Genomic DNA, 18,526 nt, shown 5'->3' with positions numbered 1-18,526 from the left:
CCTATTAATCATTGCTCAATAGTGAAATCTATCTAGAGCCCTCTGCAAGACCCCTCATCCGTCAAGAGTGTCAATGGCACTTCCCAGTTTGGTATCATCAGCAAACTTGTTGATGGTACATTCACCTCCTGCATCCAAGCCGTTGATAAATACATTGAGCAGAACTGGCCCTAGAACTGAACCATGAGGAATGCTGCTGGTGACCAGTCACCAGCCAGATGTAGCCCCATTCACTACAACCTTTTGAGTTCTGCCCTTCAGCTAGTAGTTCACCCAGCACACTGTGAACCTGCCCACCACACAGTTGGACAACATGTCCAGAAGGATACTGTGAGCTTTGTACAAAGTATTTTCCATTTCTGTGTTTGATTAGAATTGCACCACTATAAAGAGTATTTAAACATAGAATCAATTAATTTAATTTGGAACATCAGCATTTGTAATAGTTCCTTTAATTACTATATCACTTCAACTATGCAAAGCCCTTTCCAAATACCATTAACAAAACTTGAAATTTTAATGAATGCTTACCTTTCTGAATTAGAGGAGTACTGCATTGTTCTGAATTATAGACTAACTTAGGCTTTCTACTTGTCAGATTAACTTTTCTACCATTCTCATCAGTAAACATCATTGTACTTTTCAGGATTATGCCTCTATCTGTTCAAAAGAGACTATGTTCTGTAAATCTTGTTGCTTTGGTAGCAGCAGTTGTTGCAGATTAGGAGAGCTAATAAACCTGATCAGAAGGCAGAGCTCTTTGAGCTACTGGCTGTTAAAGCCTTCTCATACTGTATTTCTGTATCTTTTAATGGGCCTACCTTGATGATATTGATCTATTAACATCTACTGCCTTGAAAGAAAATTGCATTGCAATTTGCAATACATGTCCTAAGATTTCCTACCATGTGAAATTGTTGACAAATAGCTAACATTACTTTATCTAGTGATGTGGTTCTCAATGCAAGTTAAGTCACAGGGAAATTTACCCAGATATTTTTTAATTCTCACATAGGGACCTAAGAGGAAAGTTAGAATATTGCATATATGCAAAGTTACAGAGTGGTTTGTGTAAGCTGTTTCAGGCTTGCTTGTTTGAGGTTATTTTTTTCCTTTTTTTTCTTTAAGAAAGCAGCATAATAAATAGAACTAAATCTGGCCAGGGACATTAAAGGTGGCAAAAAGAAAAACTTCTGTAGGTACATTGAGGATAAAATGAAGACAAGGGAAAATGTGGGCCCCCTCCATAAGGAAGCAGGAGACCCAGAACATGGAGAGGACCGAGGTACTCAGTGGCTTTTCTGCATTTGGTATTCTCTGGCAAGTGCTCCAGCCACACTGCTCAAGTCACAAAAGGCAAAGGCAGGGACTGAGAGAAGGAACAACCGCCTGCTGTAGGAGAAGATCAGGTTTGAGATCATCTCAGGAACCCGAAGGTACGCAGGTCCATGGGACCTGATGCATCCGCAGGTCCTGTAGGAACTGGCAGATGATTTGCCAAGCTGTTATCCATCATATTTGAGAAGCTGTGGCAGTCTGGTGAAGTTCTCACTGACTGGAAAAGGGGAAAAATAATCCCCATTTTTAAAAAGGTGGAAAAATGAAGACGTGGGGAGCTACAGGCCAGTGAGTCTCACCTCGGAATCCAGCAAGATGATGGAGCAGATCCTCCTGGAAACTATGCTAAGATACATGGAAAATAAGGAGGTTATTGGTGCCAGCCAACATGGCTTCACTAAGGGCAAATTGTGCCTGACAAATTTGGTGGCCTTCTATGGCAGGGTGACAGCATCGGTGGATAAGGGAAGAGCCACTGATGTCATCTACCTGGACTTCTGCAAGGCACTATCCTGCACAGTATCCTTGTCTCTAGACTTGGAGGGGCATGGATTTGATGGTTGGACCACTCAGTGGATAAGGAATTGTCTGGATGGTCATACTCAAAAAGTTGTGGCCAACGGCTCAATGTCCACGTGGAGGCCAATGATAAATGGTGATCCTCAGGGATTGGTATTAGGACCAGCGCTGTTCAGCATCTTTGTCGGCGACATGGACAGTGGGATTGAGTGCGTCCTCAGGAAGTTTGCCTATAACATCAAGCTGTGTGGTGCCGTCAACAAACTGGAGAGAAGGGATGCCATCCAGAGGGACCTTTACTGGTGCAAACCTCATGAAGTTCAAAAAGGCCAAGTGCAAGGTCCTGGTCGACTTGCCTGGGTCAGGGCAATCCCAAGCACAACTACAGGTTGGGCAGAGAATGAATTCAGAGCAATCCTGAGGAGAAAGACTTGGGGGTGTTGATGGACGAGAAGCTCAACATGAGCCACCTTCAGTGTGCACTTGCAATCCAGAAACCAACCGTATCCTGGGCTGCATCAAAAGGAGTGTGACCAGCAGGTTGAGGGAGGTGATTCTGCCCCTCTACTCTGCTCTTATGAGACCCCACCTGAGTACCATATGAAGTTCTGGTGTCCTCAACCTAAGAAGGATGTGGATCTGTTGGAGTGAATCCAGAGAAGGACCACAAAGAGATCAGAGGCTGGAGCACCTCTCCTATGAGGACAGGCTGAGAGAGTTAGGCTTGTTCAGCCTGGAGAAGAGAAGGCTCTAGGGACCCTTTATAGCAGCCTTCCAGTACCTAAAGGGGGCCTTCAAGAAGGGTGGAGAGGGACTTTTTATAAGAGCAAGTAGGATAAGATTTAAGGTCCCTTCCAATCCAGATCATTCTATGATTGTATGAAAATTTGGCTAGCTTATTCTAATGTACAGGGATAAAAGATAAATTATAGGCTCTTCAGCAACTGCATACCTGGTAACAGATTTTAGGAAGTATCACAATATAGTTGAATAGTTTTCAAATTGAAGGTATTAAACAGACAAAGAGAAACTTGTAGAAACCATAGAATAATTTAGTTTGAAGGTGACCTCTGGAAGTCATCTGGTCAACTTCCTCCTCAAAACAGGGTAACATCATATTTAGGTCAGACTGAATATGCAAGATAAAATTTTACATCCCAGGATTCAAAGCTCTACTTCTGTAACTGTTTTCAGGTTTTGCTTTTATGTTAGATCCCAAGTAGAGAGTGATTTTATCAGGAAGGGATACCTTGGATGGCTCCACTGAGATCTGTAGTATTTGCTTTACAATAACATTTTAGGAAGAATTTCAGACACAGATATAATGTAAAAACGTTAAAATATTTTAGAAATGAAAACACATATAGCCTCATACCAATAAACTTGAGTTAATTGCTAAATGTAAAACAGATATGTAGAAAAAATTATATACGTTTTATATATCAATATAAATAAAAGTTTATCAGTGTCCCTTATTTTGGGAGCAGTAAATGCCTTCCTAGTAATGTTCACCTACAACGACATGGAGATTACGCTATCTGTGTATTTAAGGAGTCTCCAGCTGACTTCGGTGTTGTTTCAAAACTGTGACAGATGCGTATGAAGAATAATCTTGGTCAAATCTCATGTCCCTTATGTGTTGGCATCAATTTAGGCATCCCCATTATTGTACTTGAATTGGGAGAGTCAAAAGATGCTTTAACTAACTGCTAAATATGCTCAATGTTCTTTAGAAAAGTGCTAGATCGAATTCCGTTGCAGAAAATTACACATTTCTATGCTACATGTTTTTGCTAACCTTGAATTTATTTCTGGTACCAGGAAGGGGGATATTTCTCTGCTTTGTGATCTGTACTCTGGTTAACTGTTAACTCATTAGGTTAATTCGTAGACAGTACCACAGATGAGATTTGACTGAGAACTAAATGAAGAAGTCTGTTACCAAGGTATTCTGAAAGCCCAGCTGAGACTCGCTATGGGAATGGGGGAAGGATTGGGGGGCAGAGGGGGGAAGTACCAATTGCTCTTCCAATTTTCCTAGATTTATTGCAATAGAATCATGTTATTGTTGTTGGGTTTTTACCATAGGTAAATAAAAGATTCTATCATTCAGAAAGCTGAGGTTATAAAGTGGTGTGAGTAAAACTTTTTGATATTCAGGAAGATCTAAAAGGAAAGAATCTGTAACTATAGCATGGTTAACCATTGTCAATCCAGTCATCCATTCCTTCCAGCTACTCAACTCAATGGTGAATTGTTTGGTGCAAGAAAAAAATTGACTGTTTTTCATGAAATCCCCCAAAACAAATTTGAGAAGATTAATACTGTATTGTTTTCTCAAAAGAGCATAGAATAATTGATCCTAAATGGATCTTTTTCCCTGGTTTTGTTCACTGTATTTCTTCAAGCTTATTGCAGGAAAAAAAATCCAAAAGTGGTCCATTGGTCAAAAGATCCAAGGAAAATGGGTGGAATAAAATGCCTTCCATGAAAGGAGAGTCTGTTTCCAAAAGAAAGATCTGGAAAAATTAATCAAACTAAAAAAAAGGCAAATTTAAAATTACATAAAGGAAACAAAAAAAAAAAAAAAAAAAAAGGCTGGGATCCTACTTTTGGTTATTTTTTAATGCATAAGAAGAAAGGAGAAATGTCTTTGAAATGGTAGGAGAAAGTCCAAATGATTATTGGTTTGGAAAATACGATCAAAAAGGTGCAGTTAAATGAGTTGTTGAGTCTAGAAACAAGAGAAGGCTTGGGGAGACATCATAGCTTTCAAATAGATGAAAATGAGTTTCTGTGAGAAAATAAGTTGTTCACCATGTTCACTGAGGTTAATCAGGAAGCAATGGATTTAAAGTATGTCAGGAGAGCTATGGGTCAGAGATAAGGAAAATGATAGATACCTGTGTATGAGAATGAGTGATGAGGTAGTATATGAAATCTTGCCAACTGAAGAGTTTTTAAGAACAGCTTAGATGCATACCTGTTAAGCATGATGCATGTTTTTGTTTGGAGGAAGATGAAAAGGATGTTGAGGTTCCTAATCCTATACTGCCTACTTAATATTCCACAAAAATAAAAATTAAAAAAAAAAAAGGAAGTTGAAACAAACAGGGAATAAAAATACCACAGATAAATGACTACTGTATTGAAACATCAGCTATGATTCCAGGCAAAAGTAGTTGCTAAATATTTTAAATAATGTTTAAAATAATAGGGCATTTTTCTATCATGCATTTTCTCTTTGTACTTTTGAAACATTTGACATTGGCTGTTTTGAGAGACAGGATATTAATCTAGATGAACTGAACTAATTTTGTGGAGTCAGCAGCAGGAGTTCTATATTCATGCCTTTTTCCAGCTGTGGTACAAGCTTCTATTGCTCTGACAGCACCCTAAGACTAGGTTGATCTGTGCTTTGGTTTTCCCCAGACTTCTAATTTTATTGAATTCCCTGGGGAGTTCTTTGCTCTTTTGTTTGCAGGTTTAAATATTTTGTCCTTCTGAAACCACTTGGTTTCTGAGGTAGCACCATCAGAAGAGGTACCATTTCACTAGTATGGAATGTATTTAGCTTTTTTCTTGAAGGAGAGCAGTTAATGATTCTTAAAAAAAGTTATCTGCCTTCCCTTACAGAGGAGAGGATGTTTGTAATTATTTATATTTGCCTGTTATAACTCAGGTAATAGTCTGCATACGGTAACTTAATTTTTCAACAGTAGCAACATATCTTTTGATATTGGGGTTTTTTTTAATTTAAAGAAATCTGATAAACTGATTTTTTGTTGATCTTCATCTTTAACTTTGGCTAGGATTATTAACTTCCAATAACTGGGAACTTCTAAAACTTTCACTCAGTTACTTTGTGCTATTCCACTTTGTCTCCTCAGGACTTTATGCGTACAGTCTAAGGAACGCTGTGAGTCTGTGCTTGGGATTGTAGGTCTGCAGTGGCCAGAAGATACTGACTGCACTCAGTTTCCAGATGAGAACTCAGACAATGAAACTTGTCTAACACCAGATGAAGGTGTAGAAGGTAACTCCTATAAACACATAGAGGAGAAAATTAAAGATTTAATTAGATTCCCCAAGCCACTGATTTTTTTCCATACCTCTTCTTTAAATTATGGTATTTAAACTGTGGAAATTATTCCAAACCAGGTTTCATGGAATTTGGATATTTAACAATTTGCAGACCAGAGAAAGTTCTCATAAGAAATCTGTTTGAAGGGAGGATCAAATACCCTCAATCTGTGGAAGTCAGTGTTTGAGATTTGTTATTAACACCACACCTAGTGCTTGTTTGTGTTTATACTTCACTTTTTTACGTATTTGTTGTAATAATGCTTTTCTAACTAGGAGGCAGACTCTTGGCAATCTTAAAAAGCTGAGCCCCATGACAGCTCCAGAAGGATACTGTAATGTTAATGTCTTTGCCAGCTATTCTTTGCTCTTGTTTTTCCTTTGGGGAAAGTTTTGTAGAATTGTTCCAACCCAGCTTCAGTAGCAACTGACGAATTTTGGGGTTTGCATTCAACCATAATACTAATCATTGTGGGTGAGTGCAAACATGAAACAAAAGGATGAAATTGCCTTAAATGCTTCTAGATATTCTTTGTATGTATGAAAAGAAAAGCTGTGCAGTTTTTCCTTCTGCAGTTGTCATCAGATGTGAGATCTGTGGGGATTCTGAGATGTCTTTTCTATTTATTTCCAAAATGACAGTAAAATAGCTGGGAACGTAGTGAGATGGTGTGTGGTACAGTGCCTGCATGTCGTGGGTTCAGCTTTAGCAGTCATTTTTCTCCTTCTTAGTAGCTGGTGCAGTGCTGTGTTTTCAACTTCAATCTGAGAACAACGCTGGTAACACACCGATGTTTTTAGTTCTTGCTAAGTAATGTTTACTTAGCAAGTAAACATTAAATAATAAAAAATACTGGCTGCCGATAACTCAGAACCACGCAGCCGCTTGCTCACTCCCCCTCTTCTTACTCCCCCTGCTCCCGGAGGGATGGGGTGGAGAATTGGAAGAATGTAACTCCCACGGGTTGAGATAAGAGCAGTCCAGTAACTAACGTATAATACAAAACCACTACTGCTACCACCAATAATAATAATGGTAAGGGAAATAACAAGGGGAGAGGATACAATTGCTCATCACCCGCCAGCCGATACCCAGCCCAACCTGAGCAGCGATCTCTGCCTTCCGGGTAACTCCTCCAAGTTTATATATTGGGCATGACGTGCTGTGGTATGGAATACCCCTTTGGCCAGTTTGGGTCAGGTGTCCTGTCTCTGCTTCCTCCCGGCTTCCCCTCCTCCCTGGCAGAGCATGAGACTGAGAAAGTCCTTGATCAGAGTAAACATTGCTTAGCAACAACTAAAAACATCGGTGTTATCAGCGTTGTTCCCAGGCTGGAAGTCAAAAACACAGCACTGCACTAGCTACTAAGGAGGAGAAAAATTACTTCTACAGCTGAACCCAGGGCACTGCAATATGCTGATACTGTTCAGTTCTCACTCTTCTCTTACTCACTTAAATGGTGATGATGGTCTTTCAACAGCCTTGATCTTGCTCAGAGAAAACAATGGGTAAAAAGCTGCTTGGTCTACAGTTCTTTTAGTTAAGATGTAGTGCTGTGAATATAGCAAAGGAATCATGAAAAAACAGCGAGGCATATATAGTAGTCAGTACTATTTCTTCAAGCAAAGTCCGTTTGCATAGATATCACTGTGAGGATTTTATAAAGATGTGTAATACCATAGTAATGAAATCCTCTGTTGTGGCACTTTTGAGAGACAAGGAGATAACTTCCCTCCACAGCATCGAGCTGACTGAAAGGAATTATCCATTATTGCACAGCACTGTGTAGGAAAGGAAAAGTAAGATTGTGGCACAATTAAAGAAAAATGATGTGATTTAATTTTCTTGGGTACCAAATGTCTTTTAACTTTCCTCTCTGTGTTATTAGATCATTTGGCTTTGAAATATAACACAGAATGGTTATATTTTAAATATACTACTGCATACGGGATGAGTGTGTTCCATTTCTTGAGACAAATTCTGGTCACTTACAAAAATCTCACTTTAATTAGAGGGACTCTAATTAGGGACTGGTGAGCTGATTCCCTGCTTATTGGTTATTTTGGCACTGAAATACATATTTCTGGAAAATAAATAAATAAAATAAAAGGATGTGGGTAGTAGTCTTTTAGAAACAGTGTAACTCATTAAGGGGTCTTACCAGAGGTTTTTGGAGTTTACTTACTGCTAGAACTGTATTTTGATTCATTCAGACTCCCACTGACTACTAGTGTTGGCTAGAAATTCTTCCTGGAAAGTTTAGAATCTTAACTAAATATTTCTGAAAAAAAAAACCAACCCCAAACCAAACCAAAACAGAGGTAATAAAAGAAATCAACTCATGAGAGCAATTAAAATGTTTATGATTACAAAATCTAAGTGATTTTTCAACTTAAGCTTTAATTGACAGAGTTATTACGAGCTGAATTGCTTAACTTCCAGTCCATGCTGAATCTAAGAACACTGCTGGCCAAGACAGTATGCATTGTCAATGTAGTTATTTTCATAATGAATTATTCTTAAATGTTAACAGTATAGTTCACATGCCTTTTACTATTAGATTATTATTTTCTAAGGCTCCTGAGTTCATTGATATTTTTGGTAAAATTCTTTATTGAATCATAAAATTTACCCAAGGAACTGCATGGTATTAAATATCTGGGGGATTTTGCAGTAAGGAAAAAGAAAAGGAACATGTGATGGAGGTTGTACATCAAAGTCAGTGACATGTATATTGTGAAAAATAGAGTGGGTTTTTCAAAACTCACTTCTATCTAAATAAAGCTTTCTCAAAATGGTACTCTATAAGCTGAGGCAGAAGCAATGGTTAATTTAATGTATATTTACAGGTGGTTTTATTAATTGCCAGTGTATGTATATCTGTATCTATACCTATTTGTCCTGGGGATCTCTCATACACATTTCAACACATCAGATTATCTATTTCTTGTTGTGCTTCAGACAAGACCACGATTGTGAGAAAAGTAGCTACAAGATCCATGCCCACAATCAAAACATTGTATACCAATTATTTGACAAAGCTTTGAAATTTGACAGAGGGTAGCATGTGAGGGAGAGCTCTGCAAAATATTGCTTTGCCCCACACAGAGTGAGTCTTGCCTGCTACATGGTTCTAGTTTAGTATTGCACAAACTTTCTATTCCTGTCTTTTACCCTTCTGAAACAGACACAGTGATAAATAAGTAAGTACCCATGTGATGATTTATCTTGGAGTTTATGGACTCTTGTTTCTCCCTGTTTTTTGTCATTGACAGAATGCTCACCCAGTCACTTTAAGTGCCGTTCTGGGAGGTGTGTCCTGGCATCCAGAAGATGTGATGGTCAAGCTGACTGTGAGGATGACAGTGATGAGGATGGCTGTGGTAAATAAATTTGATGAGTTGGATCTTTTAAATGAAGAGTACTTGCAGCATTGGAAGATGAATTTTATTGTCCCTTCAGTTATTTGACAGTTCAGAGGATAAGCCCTTTTTTCTGTAAGAAAAATCGTTTTTGAAAGTGCGGGGTGGGTTTTTTTGTTTGAGGTTCTTTTGTTTGTTTCTTTGGGGTTTTTTAAGACTAGTGGCAGTACAAATACTTTAGCAAGCATCCTTCTTGATTAATGTCAACACAATTTACGATATTTGATCGTTTAGGTTCTGCCAACCATATTCCAGGATGTTTGAGTATTCCTTTAGTAATCAAGATAAAAAATGCTGCAGATTTAATTCTTTTGTTATTGCTGGAGGTTCTACTGAACTAAGATGTGGCTTCCTGGCAGATTAAATTTTGAAATCATAAATATAATTTTAAATTTATACACAGTAATGTTCTCATTATTATGTGTTAACAAAATATTTGTGTTGCTGAAGTGGATTCTGTACTGCGAGAGTCAAGAATTACATGTTTTTTTCAGATTGGTCAAGCTCACGCTGTAGGTGCAAGGATAAAGTGGCAACCACAAAGTTTATTCTCCAGCGTATTTCTGAGTTTACTTATGATGGAGATGCTTTTGACTTTTAATTCAAGTGGATGTATTGCACTCGTGAATAACAAACAAATCTCCTGGTCATTATTTATGCTTGTATATGCTGGCAGGATTGTTTTAAGAAGGAAGTTCATACTATGTCTTCATGTGACTAAGGTGTAGCCTCAATACAGTTCTGCATGCTGGCCTGGCATTCCTAGGGACCAAGAGAATACTTATAAATCACTAAGGATTTAGACAAGAGGTGTGAATATGATTAAATGATTGGAAAACATTCCAACAGAGTGCACAACCTGTTGTTTGTTTTATTTTTAAACAGAAAGCAGGTTAAGATGAAAGCACAGTTTATGTGAGCAACAAAACCACGGCAATAAAAGACCTTCTACTCAGCTGCACAAAAATAAAATCAGATCCAACACCTGAAAGCTGAAGTGAGGCTAAAATTCAAGCTTGACAGCTCTATAAAATGCTTAGTTTTAAAAAAAGTATCTTGTTTTTATGATTGGAGTAACCAAGGGGTTCCTTATTACTAAGGTACAATGTATTCTCAATATCTGTGAGTTTTCAGATCAAACTTGTATTCTGTCTCCTCTTTTTTCCCCATTCTTCTCTCCATACAAAAAGAAAGCAAAAAGGAAAAACAAAAAGCATGCTCACTGAAACAAGATTTAATATTAGGTTGTTCCCTTGTTTGGGTTATAAAGGAAAGGCAGAGCTGATGATCACAGTGATCAGAGTTTTTCATCTCTTTACCTTTGAATCGTCTCAGTTGTCCTCCCTGCCAAATATTATTTGTTGCTACCTGTTCTTAACTCCTTAGAACAGTAATTGCTATGTGTATTTTAGGATAATTTTATTCTCCTAGGCATTAACATATGAAATATTGTTCTAATATATAACATTAATTTTTCGAGTGGATCTCTCCCTGTCTCTATAGTCTAGACAGAATGTCACTTGCAATCAGCAGAATTCTTATCAGTTTCTATAAATATAGAGGACTGTATCTGCTAGGCAATTACCGCTGTCAGAGTGACAGTACATTGACCAGGGGTAACATTCTTACTGAAGAACAGAATGTCCTTGTAGAGCTCTAGAAGTAACTGTCTCAGACTCATTCATATTCCACCTGTACAGGGAAAAATCAAAAATTGATGATCTTTCCATGTGTAAATGGCTAGCTCACATTTTATTAGATTTATCCTCTGAAATTGGTTTTATATCATTAAATGTCAGCCAGTATTGAAACTGAAACCCATGTATTTGAAGTGCCTTAAATCACAGGCGTGGAAAAAACTTCACAGTGCGAGCAGGAATAGGCTAGTAAAGACTAATTACAGCTCTTGGAGGCTCAAGCTACTCTGGCCAAAACCGTAAGGTAGAACAGTCCAAAGGGTCTTAATTATTATTGTCTTAATGGCAATAATAATTGCATGGGGAATATATATGTGAATAACAAATGGTAACTTGCTTCATATTTTGAAGAATGAAGGTTAGATCATATGTGAATTCCTGTCTCTTGCCAAAACATATGTTTCGGGAGGGGGTAATGTAGATACGGACAAGTTTTCCTACCTCAATTTTCACTTCCATTTCATTGTCATTAAATTAAAAATATATGTCACAAAAATATTAAGAGAAGAAATATAAATACACCAAAGGGTGGATAGCTTCTACCAAAACCCTAGTATATTTGAACACTGAATTCAGTAAATAGGGATCTTTTCCTAAGGAATTGTCTCTATATTTGCTTATGTTGTACTCAAAGATGAATTTTGGAGAGTCATGGTACACTTCGCAGTGTAACATGGTAATGCGTGATGAAGGGGAAAAGTAAACATGTATTTAATTAATGGTAAACACTGCTAATTATATATTTTTGAGCTTTTTTATTGTATTTTCATATGAAGTTCCTAACACGACTGACATGCTTTGTTCTTTATTAGAGTTAAGGTTTTGTTTGGTTTCAATTAATTCTTCATTAATAGTTATCACAAATTTTGTCAGGAAGGAGACCTGGAAATGGTGATATCCAAGAAAGTTCTTTGATCATGTGGGCTTAATTTATTTAAACTTACTAAATATCAAGGCTATTTATTTCTCTGGGCTGTAGTGTTTATTTACATGGGGTTTTGAATCTAAACAAAATCAAGCACTCCACACATCCAGTTCCAGTATCCACTCCATACATCCAGTATGAAACATGGGTAGGTTTTCCCAGTATCATATGAGGTAATAGTGATTCTCAGGTTCACATCTGTAAATTACTCACTTCTTGGAAACAATGTATCTGTTTAGCAATTGACCTGCTGATGTGCTGCTGTAGTTCCAAGTCCAGGCAAACAGAGGTGCTGCTTCAAATGCAGTCTTGTGAGTTTATACCTCTGCTTATTTGCATGTGGGGACGTCAGGGCTGTCACCTGAATGAGAGCATGGATTAAAAAGAAAACTGGTATTATCATCTACAGAACAAGCCAAACAAGGCAGTCAAACCATCTGTTTTAGTCAGCAGAGCACATTGTTTTTATGGCTTCCTATAAAACCAGAATGTCGGATGTGCAGGACATTAGCATGTCAAAGTATTGAAACTGATATCACAGTGAAGTGCTTTATTAGTTGATGACAATAAATAGTGAAATAAACCAAGAGAAACCACTTTTCTAAAATGTACCTTGGGCCATTCTTAATTTCCTTTAGCTGACTAGTAGGATTTTACTGTCAAACCACTTTGACACAGTTTTGTAAGTATTCCTCTTGAAATCAGGCTGGTTAGCAGGATTTTGTAGAGACAATAATGTGGTGTGTTCCCTGTGTAATAATGAACCTTTTTGAAGATTCATACGGCCATTGGGTCTTTCTAATCTTTTCAAACTGGTTTGGTCTCAGATAATGGAACCAGGAAAACTTTTATGGCCAGTAGTTTAAAGAAAACTCTACAGACTTCAGGATTAGAAAAGTTTATATATTACTAGTACATCTATTTTGAGAGTAGCGGTGTATGGGTTTTGAGCTAATTGAGCTAATGCCTAAACCATTACTTACAGATATGTGTAGCATAATATAATTATTTTAAAAGCACGAAGTATTACGAAGTGTTATACAATTTATACCCATTTATCAAGTGTGCACTGTGATAATATTATTTCAATATCTTTATTAATAACTATTCTTGGTACCTTTTAAAATTTATATGGGAAGTGAAAATATTTTGGGTGTTTCAGGATTGTTAAGGAAGAAGAAAACAGTGGATTTGATATTCCATGCAAGTGTTTCAAAACTGTGCTTCTCTGCCTCTAGGTTGTACAGAAAGGGGTCTTTGGGAGTGTCCTTTGAAGAAGCTGTGCATCAAACACACTATGATCTGTGATGGTTTCCCAGACTGCCCTGACATGATGGATGAAAAGAACTGCTGTAAGGGCTTATGCAGTTTGTTAGTCCCTTAAGGGACTGATCACATTTTGGGGATATTTAGGTGCAAAATAAATGAAAGTAAAAAGGTTTTCTACCAACAGAAAGGCTTAGTCATTCCCTCAGTTTCCTTTTCAGTTTTTCTATGGCACCAAGGTATCCCTTTCCTCATCTGCGTCATCTGTTGTTCATATCCTTGGATCCTTTGTGTCTCCTTGGTCACTTTGGTCCTCTCTTTCTTTCTCCCTCTCTCTCCTCTTTCTTGCATCTTTGTGCTTTTCTTTATTCCTTGTAACTTGACTCCTTTCCCCAACTTTTTTCAACTTTGTTTCATGTAGGTATAGCTGCTCACTGCTTTTTTCCTTGATTTCCACTTGATTTTTGTTCTGATCTGTTGTTCAGTAAATTTTATATGTCTCCCTGCTTTGATTTCTCTTCTGCTTGATATTTCTCAGATTCTGTCTCCCCACTTGGCTCCACAGGACAGAATCTTGGCTTCTACAACCCAAACCATGATAAATATCAGATATACAAAATTTAGATGGTACACCGATGGTGTGAGCATACTGTCGATGTGCACAATGTAAGTTAGCTCAAAGTGCTGACAGTGTGCAGTAGGCCCCCTGGTCCCCTGTGGGAGCTGCCCTGTGTTCTGTTTCTGTTACGCAGCTGACCAGTGGGGTGGGAGGAGGTGGAAGACCTGCATACGGCAGCTGCTTTGCAGGCTCCTACCCTGCCTGTGAAGCTGGGAGTTGAAGCTGTGGGATGTTAGCTTCACTTTCATGATTATATTAGTGGTACACTGAATTCTCTTCTTTTGAGGAAACCTGATGTGTGGGCATGTTCTCAGGACAAGGAACTAGAAGAGACATACTGGGTGATGCTCAGCCTGCACGACAGAGAAGAGACTCTTGGTAAACTTGGTTGAAAGTTGAAATTTTAGTTCTCTGGGCAACCCCAGTATTTCAGCATTTTTGCTGAGACTGTAGGATATAATTGTACAATTTAAAAAGAAGTGGCTTCCAAGTCTCTGGAGTTCTGTTGGCAGGGACAAGATGGTAGGCACATTTTATGTGCTATGCGGAGCATATGAATATATTTGTCAAAACAACTGCCAGCCTGCATTTATCCCTAGATCTAAGGTAGGGAAGAGGCAGCTCACAGAACATTTCTTTATCTGCTTTTTATTGTGAAGGTTATACCATTTGACTTCCTAGCAGTCTGTGTACTGTAATCTAAACAAAGGAAGGTGGTATTAAAGTGATTTGCTCATGATCACATATTAAGATCATGGCAGAGAAAAGATTCTACGAGGGCTTATGTTAAGCTAGTCTATAATTATCAGGCTGTGTTTCCTCTCTGCTTTTGTGTCAGGCCTTCAATATTCCAACATGGCGGAAGTTTCCTCAGGTGAGGGCTTCCAGCTTTTGAAATATGCTTTCTCTGGGAGGCAGATTTAGAGAGCTTTGCACACTAGTTCTGCACACTTTGTTCCAGAGCCAGGCACATCACTGATGTCAGAGTAGGCAGCACCGCCTGCTCTCTCTGTATGGTTTTCACTGTGAAGTATATTTTTTGCACTAGCGTTGCAAATAAATCCTTGGTTTGTATGGCAGTATAGATGCTATAGAAGCTCTTGTGGTTCCTGCACGGGAAAGAGACTCAGGAAATCCCTGTCTAAGGCTGCCAGCTGACAACCAGCTGTGAACTGGAACATGTCTATCTGTACAGCAGTTTCCCATCTCTAAAGTGGCGATAAAAATAATTCCATTATTTTAAATAGCAAAAGAGGATCCAAAAGTGAATATAGATTTGCTGTGGATGAAAGGCAATACATATGCATTGAAGTAAAATATTTTATCAAGAACAGAACATGAAGAAATAAACAGATTTGGAGCAGTCTCCTCAAAAGCATGGAACACAGTATTTTCACTTAAAGCTTCTGAGAGGCTTAGACAGTTTTCATATGACAAGACCACAAGTGATACAAAGTAATCACAAATCTTGCAATTTCCAGACACTCTTCCTTCCCTTTGAGTTGTCATGCTCTCCACCATTGTGTGGGAGCAACCACCTTCTGCCTCAGTGATCTGTCCTGAATTTTGTTGCAAATCTGTCTCACTGTCTTGCTCCATAAATCTGACCTGCGCCTACCTTCACCCTCCTTCTCATTCTTTCAGTCTCAGTGTGAACTTCACATTGATGATTTATTTTTCAGTGTGAAACATGTTTTTGTCCTTGCAGCATTTTGTGAAGAGAGTGAACTTGAATGTGCCAACCATGAATGTGTGCCACGTGAACTCTGGTGCGATGGGCAAGCAGACTGCAGTGACAGCTCAGATGAATGGGACTGTGGTAAGTTTCCACCATGGTGCACTCTGCCTGGAAGCAATGTTTGGGTGATGGTAGTACTCGCTGGTGATTTGATTTAGAATACAATTGCAGTGGTGGAGAGATGCTCCCTTAATTGCCAGAGGGAGACTGAGTTGAGGTTGGGAAAGCATGAAAGAAAGTGGACAAAAGAGAAAGGAAAGGCTCGGTGTGAAGTGTCGCAGTGCAAAGATACAAGAAAAATGACTTAGCAGGGAACTTCTAGAATCTGTATCTCGTGTGTAAAATTGGAAAAGTGTTGTGGATAGAAGAGAGAGTAGGAGAACGTTCAGATGTAGAATTCATTTGGGCAAAACTTCTAAGCCCTGATTCGCTACTTGTGAAAATCACTGTGAAATTCCCACTGACTGGAATGGTGCAGGTTCAGAGCTTATGAGGAGAAGATAGTCCTACTAGGTCCCCTTTGCACTGGCTAAAGACCCGCAGAGTGATGTAACCTGCTATTGTTATCTGTATTTAGATTAGGCCTCACGCTTTTATGTGGTGTTAAAGTAGTACTCTCAAAGTATTATTCTTTAAATAAAAATGAAGGTGGATTTCAAAAAAAATTGCACTGAGAAGAAGCAGGTTGGAAAGTGGCAGTATGTCCTCCTGAGGTTTCACTGAGCTAACATGTATTTCTGTACATGACAGTAGTTTATATTACTAAGTTTTAAGATGGTTTGTATGTAATTTTAAATACAGGAAAAATGTGTACTGTGGCTTACAGAAGCAAATATTTTGTTCTCAAATTGAAGTAGGTTTTATAAATATTTTAAAACATGTAACATTGTGTGAACATTAACCAACAACAGCATTTAATAAATCGTATGCAACAGAGAAGAACTGTTCAGAAATGCATATTTGAAAATGAGTAATTTAGGATTAGTGCCTACCTTTTTCATGTGGAGAGAAGCAGAGCACCTTCAGCATATTGGAAAAATGTATAACGACTGGCTGTGTTAAGATTGGTACTATCAAAGCAAAAGTCAGAGCAACAGTTAAACTAAAACCAGCGTGCATGTGGGGAAGAAATGCACAACCCAACCTCTTTTAAGGCATCCTAGAAAGGGAGGGATGTAAACTTCAATTTTGGGTCATTTTAAGAAGCTTTTTGTGTGTAATAAAAGCAGTTTGCATGCTTTTATAAGCAGATTAACAGAGAAGCAATGGTCATGATCTTTCTTGTAAACAGTAATTGTTTTTTCTTTCTCTAATTACACCCACGTATTGTTACAGCAGGAATAGTGCATATTACTGAGAGTCAAATGGTGGTATCACCCTTATGTCAAGCAGCATTCACCCCACAACTGATTTTAGTGATTTCAGTTGGACTATTTGTGGGGTAATACACCATTTAACAAGATAAAGGCTATCAGAAACCCATGTGAACCTGTGCTGGTGAGTCAACAGTATTCTGGTTTATTCTAATCCTCAAGATGCTTTTGTTGTTTAGTGGCTCATGCTGTTCAGTGTTAGCAAGGTTCTGATAGCCATGATTGCCTTGATTTTAAATCACATAGCTATTGCACATATAAAATCAGCAAAAGTGCCAGCATCTTGGAGAACTCTTTTAGATGTAGTTGTATGTTTTCAGTATGCCATTTATAAAACTGTGTGAAATAATAGTGAAGTTGTTGTTCTTTTTCTTTGCAGTTACCCTGTCTAAAAACATGAATTCCTTGATGTTCCTGACCATTCACAGGTCAGCTGCTGCTAACCATGTTTGTGCTGATGAGTGGCAAGAAAATTTAAGCCAACTGGCCTGCAATCAGATGGGTTTAGGGTAAGGTCAGTAGTTTGTAGCATTGATGAATTTCTTAGGGCAATCAGAGCACTGGAGTTAGATGTAAATGATTGTTGATCACTGCAATGCTATACCTAGTGTGGAAATGGTTTATAGAGGAAAGAGATAAAGAGATTTTGTGAAGTAAGTCAGGAACAAAAGCTCACTGCAATCTAGGCACTTTCACCAGTATATAAACATTACATGATAGTTATTAAAAGAGCATGTTGAAAAGATAATGATGTCTTGCCAAACGTTGATATCTGAATTTGCAGTTATTGCTGAGGCTCAGAATTGTTTGGCAATGTGATACTCTGTGTCTTCCTAAAGAATGAAAGCAGGCTTGTCTTAGGAAACACAGGAAAATTCCTCTGCATCCATTTGGACTCTGTGAGCTAGGCAAGCAGATACATTTAACTTGGGTATCTTTGAAAAATGAATTGTTAAAGATAGAGCTCTCTGTGTGGAACTGAGAAAAAAAATAACCTTTATGCATCTTTCTTGTTGCAGGCACACTAAAGTAATAGCTGTTTTATGGAATAGTTGATGCAAAATATAACTGTGGGATAAAGCCCAAGTGCTCTGATATCCAAAGCTCTCTTCTACTAGGGAAGACAGACTGATGGTATAGAAGATATCTTTTATCAGTGTCTGATTCCCAAACTGTCTGCCTTTTACCACTACATATACTGACATGCAATCTTGTTCTTTGTACCTGTGTCAAAACCACAGAAGGATAATGACCCTGGATTATAGTGTCTGCACTTGACCTGCCCTGTATTGCCTTGCACTGCATGAATGCTTGACATCAGTTCTAACACATGCCCTGAATCCAAGACCAGCTGTACTGAATGGACTGCCTGCCATTCTAACACACAACAATTCTGCACTCCTTTAGCTAGTTTAGTATATCTAAGTAATATTGACATTATCTTTATGCTTTAACTTATATAACATCCTAATAAGCTTAAACTCCTTTGATACCTTAAAAAATAGTTATTGCTTTTACAGCTACTTTGTTGCCTAAGAACAAACT

General features: G+C 38.1%; 1 protein-coding gene across 5 annotated transcripts in view; it reads left to right on the top strand.

Annotated features, from left to right (window-relative positions):
• CORIN (corin, serine peptidase) overlaps positions 1-18,526 on the top strand; it is a 137,390-nt gene that overhangs the window by 92,727 nt on the left and 26,137 nt on the right. For all 5 annotated transcript variants that reach the window (XM_030491437.1, XM_030491438.1, XM_030491441.1 and 2 more), the window contains 5 exons: positions 5,748-5,893; positions 9,217-9,324; positions 13,224-13,337; positions 15,579-15,689; positions 17,361-17,490. In XM_030491437.1, coding sequence (XP_030347297.1) covers positions 5,748-5,893; positions 9,217-9,324; positions 13,224-13,337; positions 15,579-15,689; positions 17,361-17,490 — 609 coding nt within the window. The remainder of the gene's footprint in view (positions 1-5,747; positions 5,894-9,216; positions 9,325-13,223; positions 13,338-15,578; positions 15,690-17,360; positions 17,491-18,526) is intronic.

The sequence above is a fragment of the Strigops habroptila genome, chromosome 7 (genome assembly GCF_004027225.2).
Source record: "Strigops habroptila isolate Jane chromosome 7, bStrHab1.2.pri, whole genome shotgun sequence".
Classification (NCBI taxonomy): domain Eukaryota; kingdom Metazoa; phylum Chordata; class Aves; order Psittaciformes; family Psittacidae; genus Strigops; species Strigops habroptila.
Note: the sequence above shows the minus strand (reverse complement) of the source record. Positions and strands in the feature narration are given on the sequence as shown.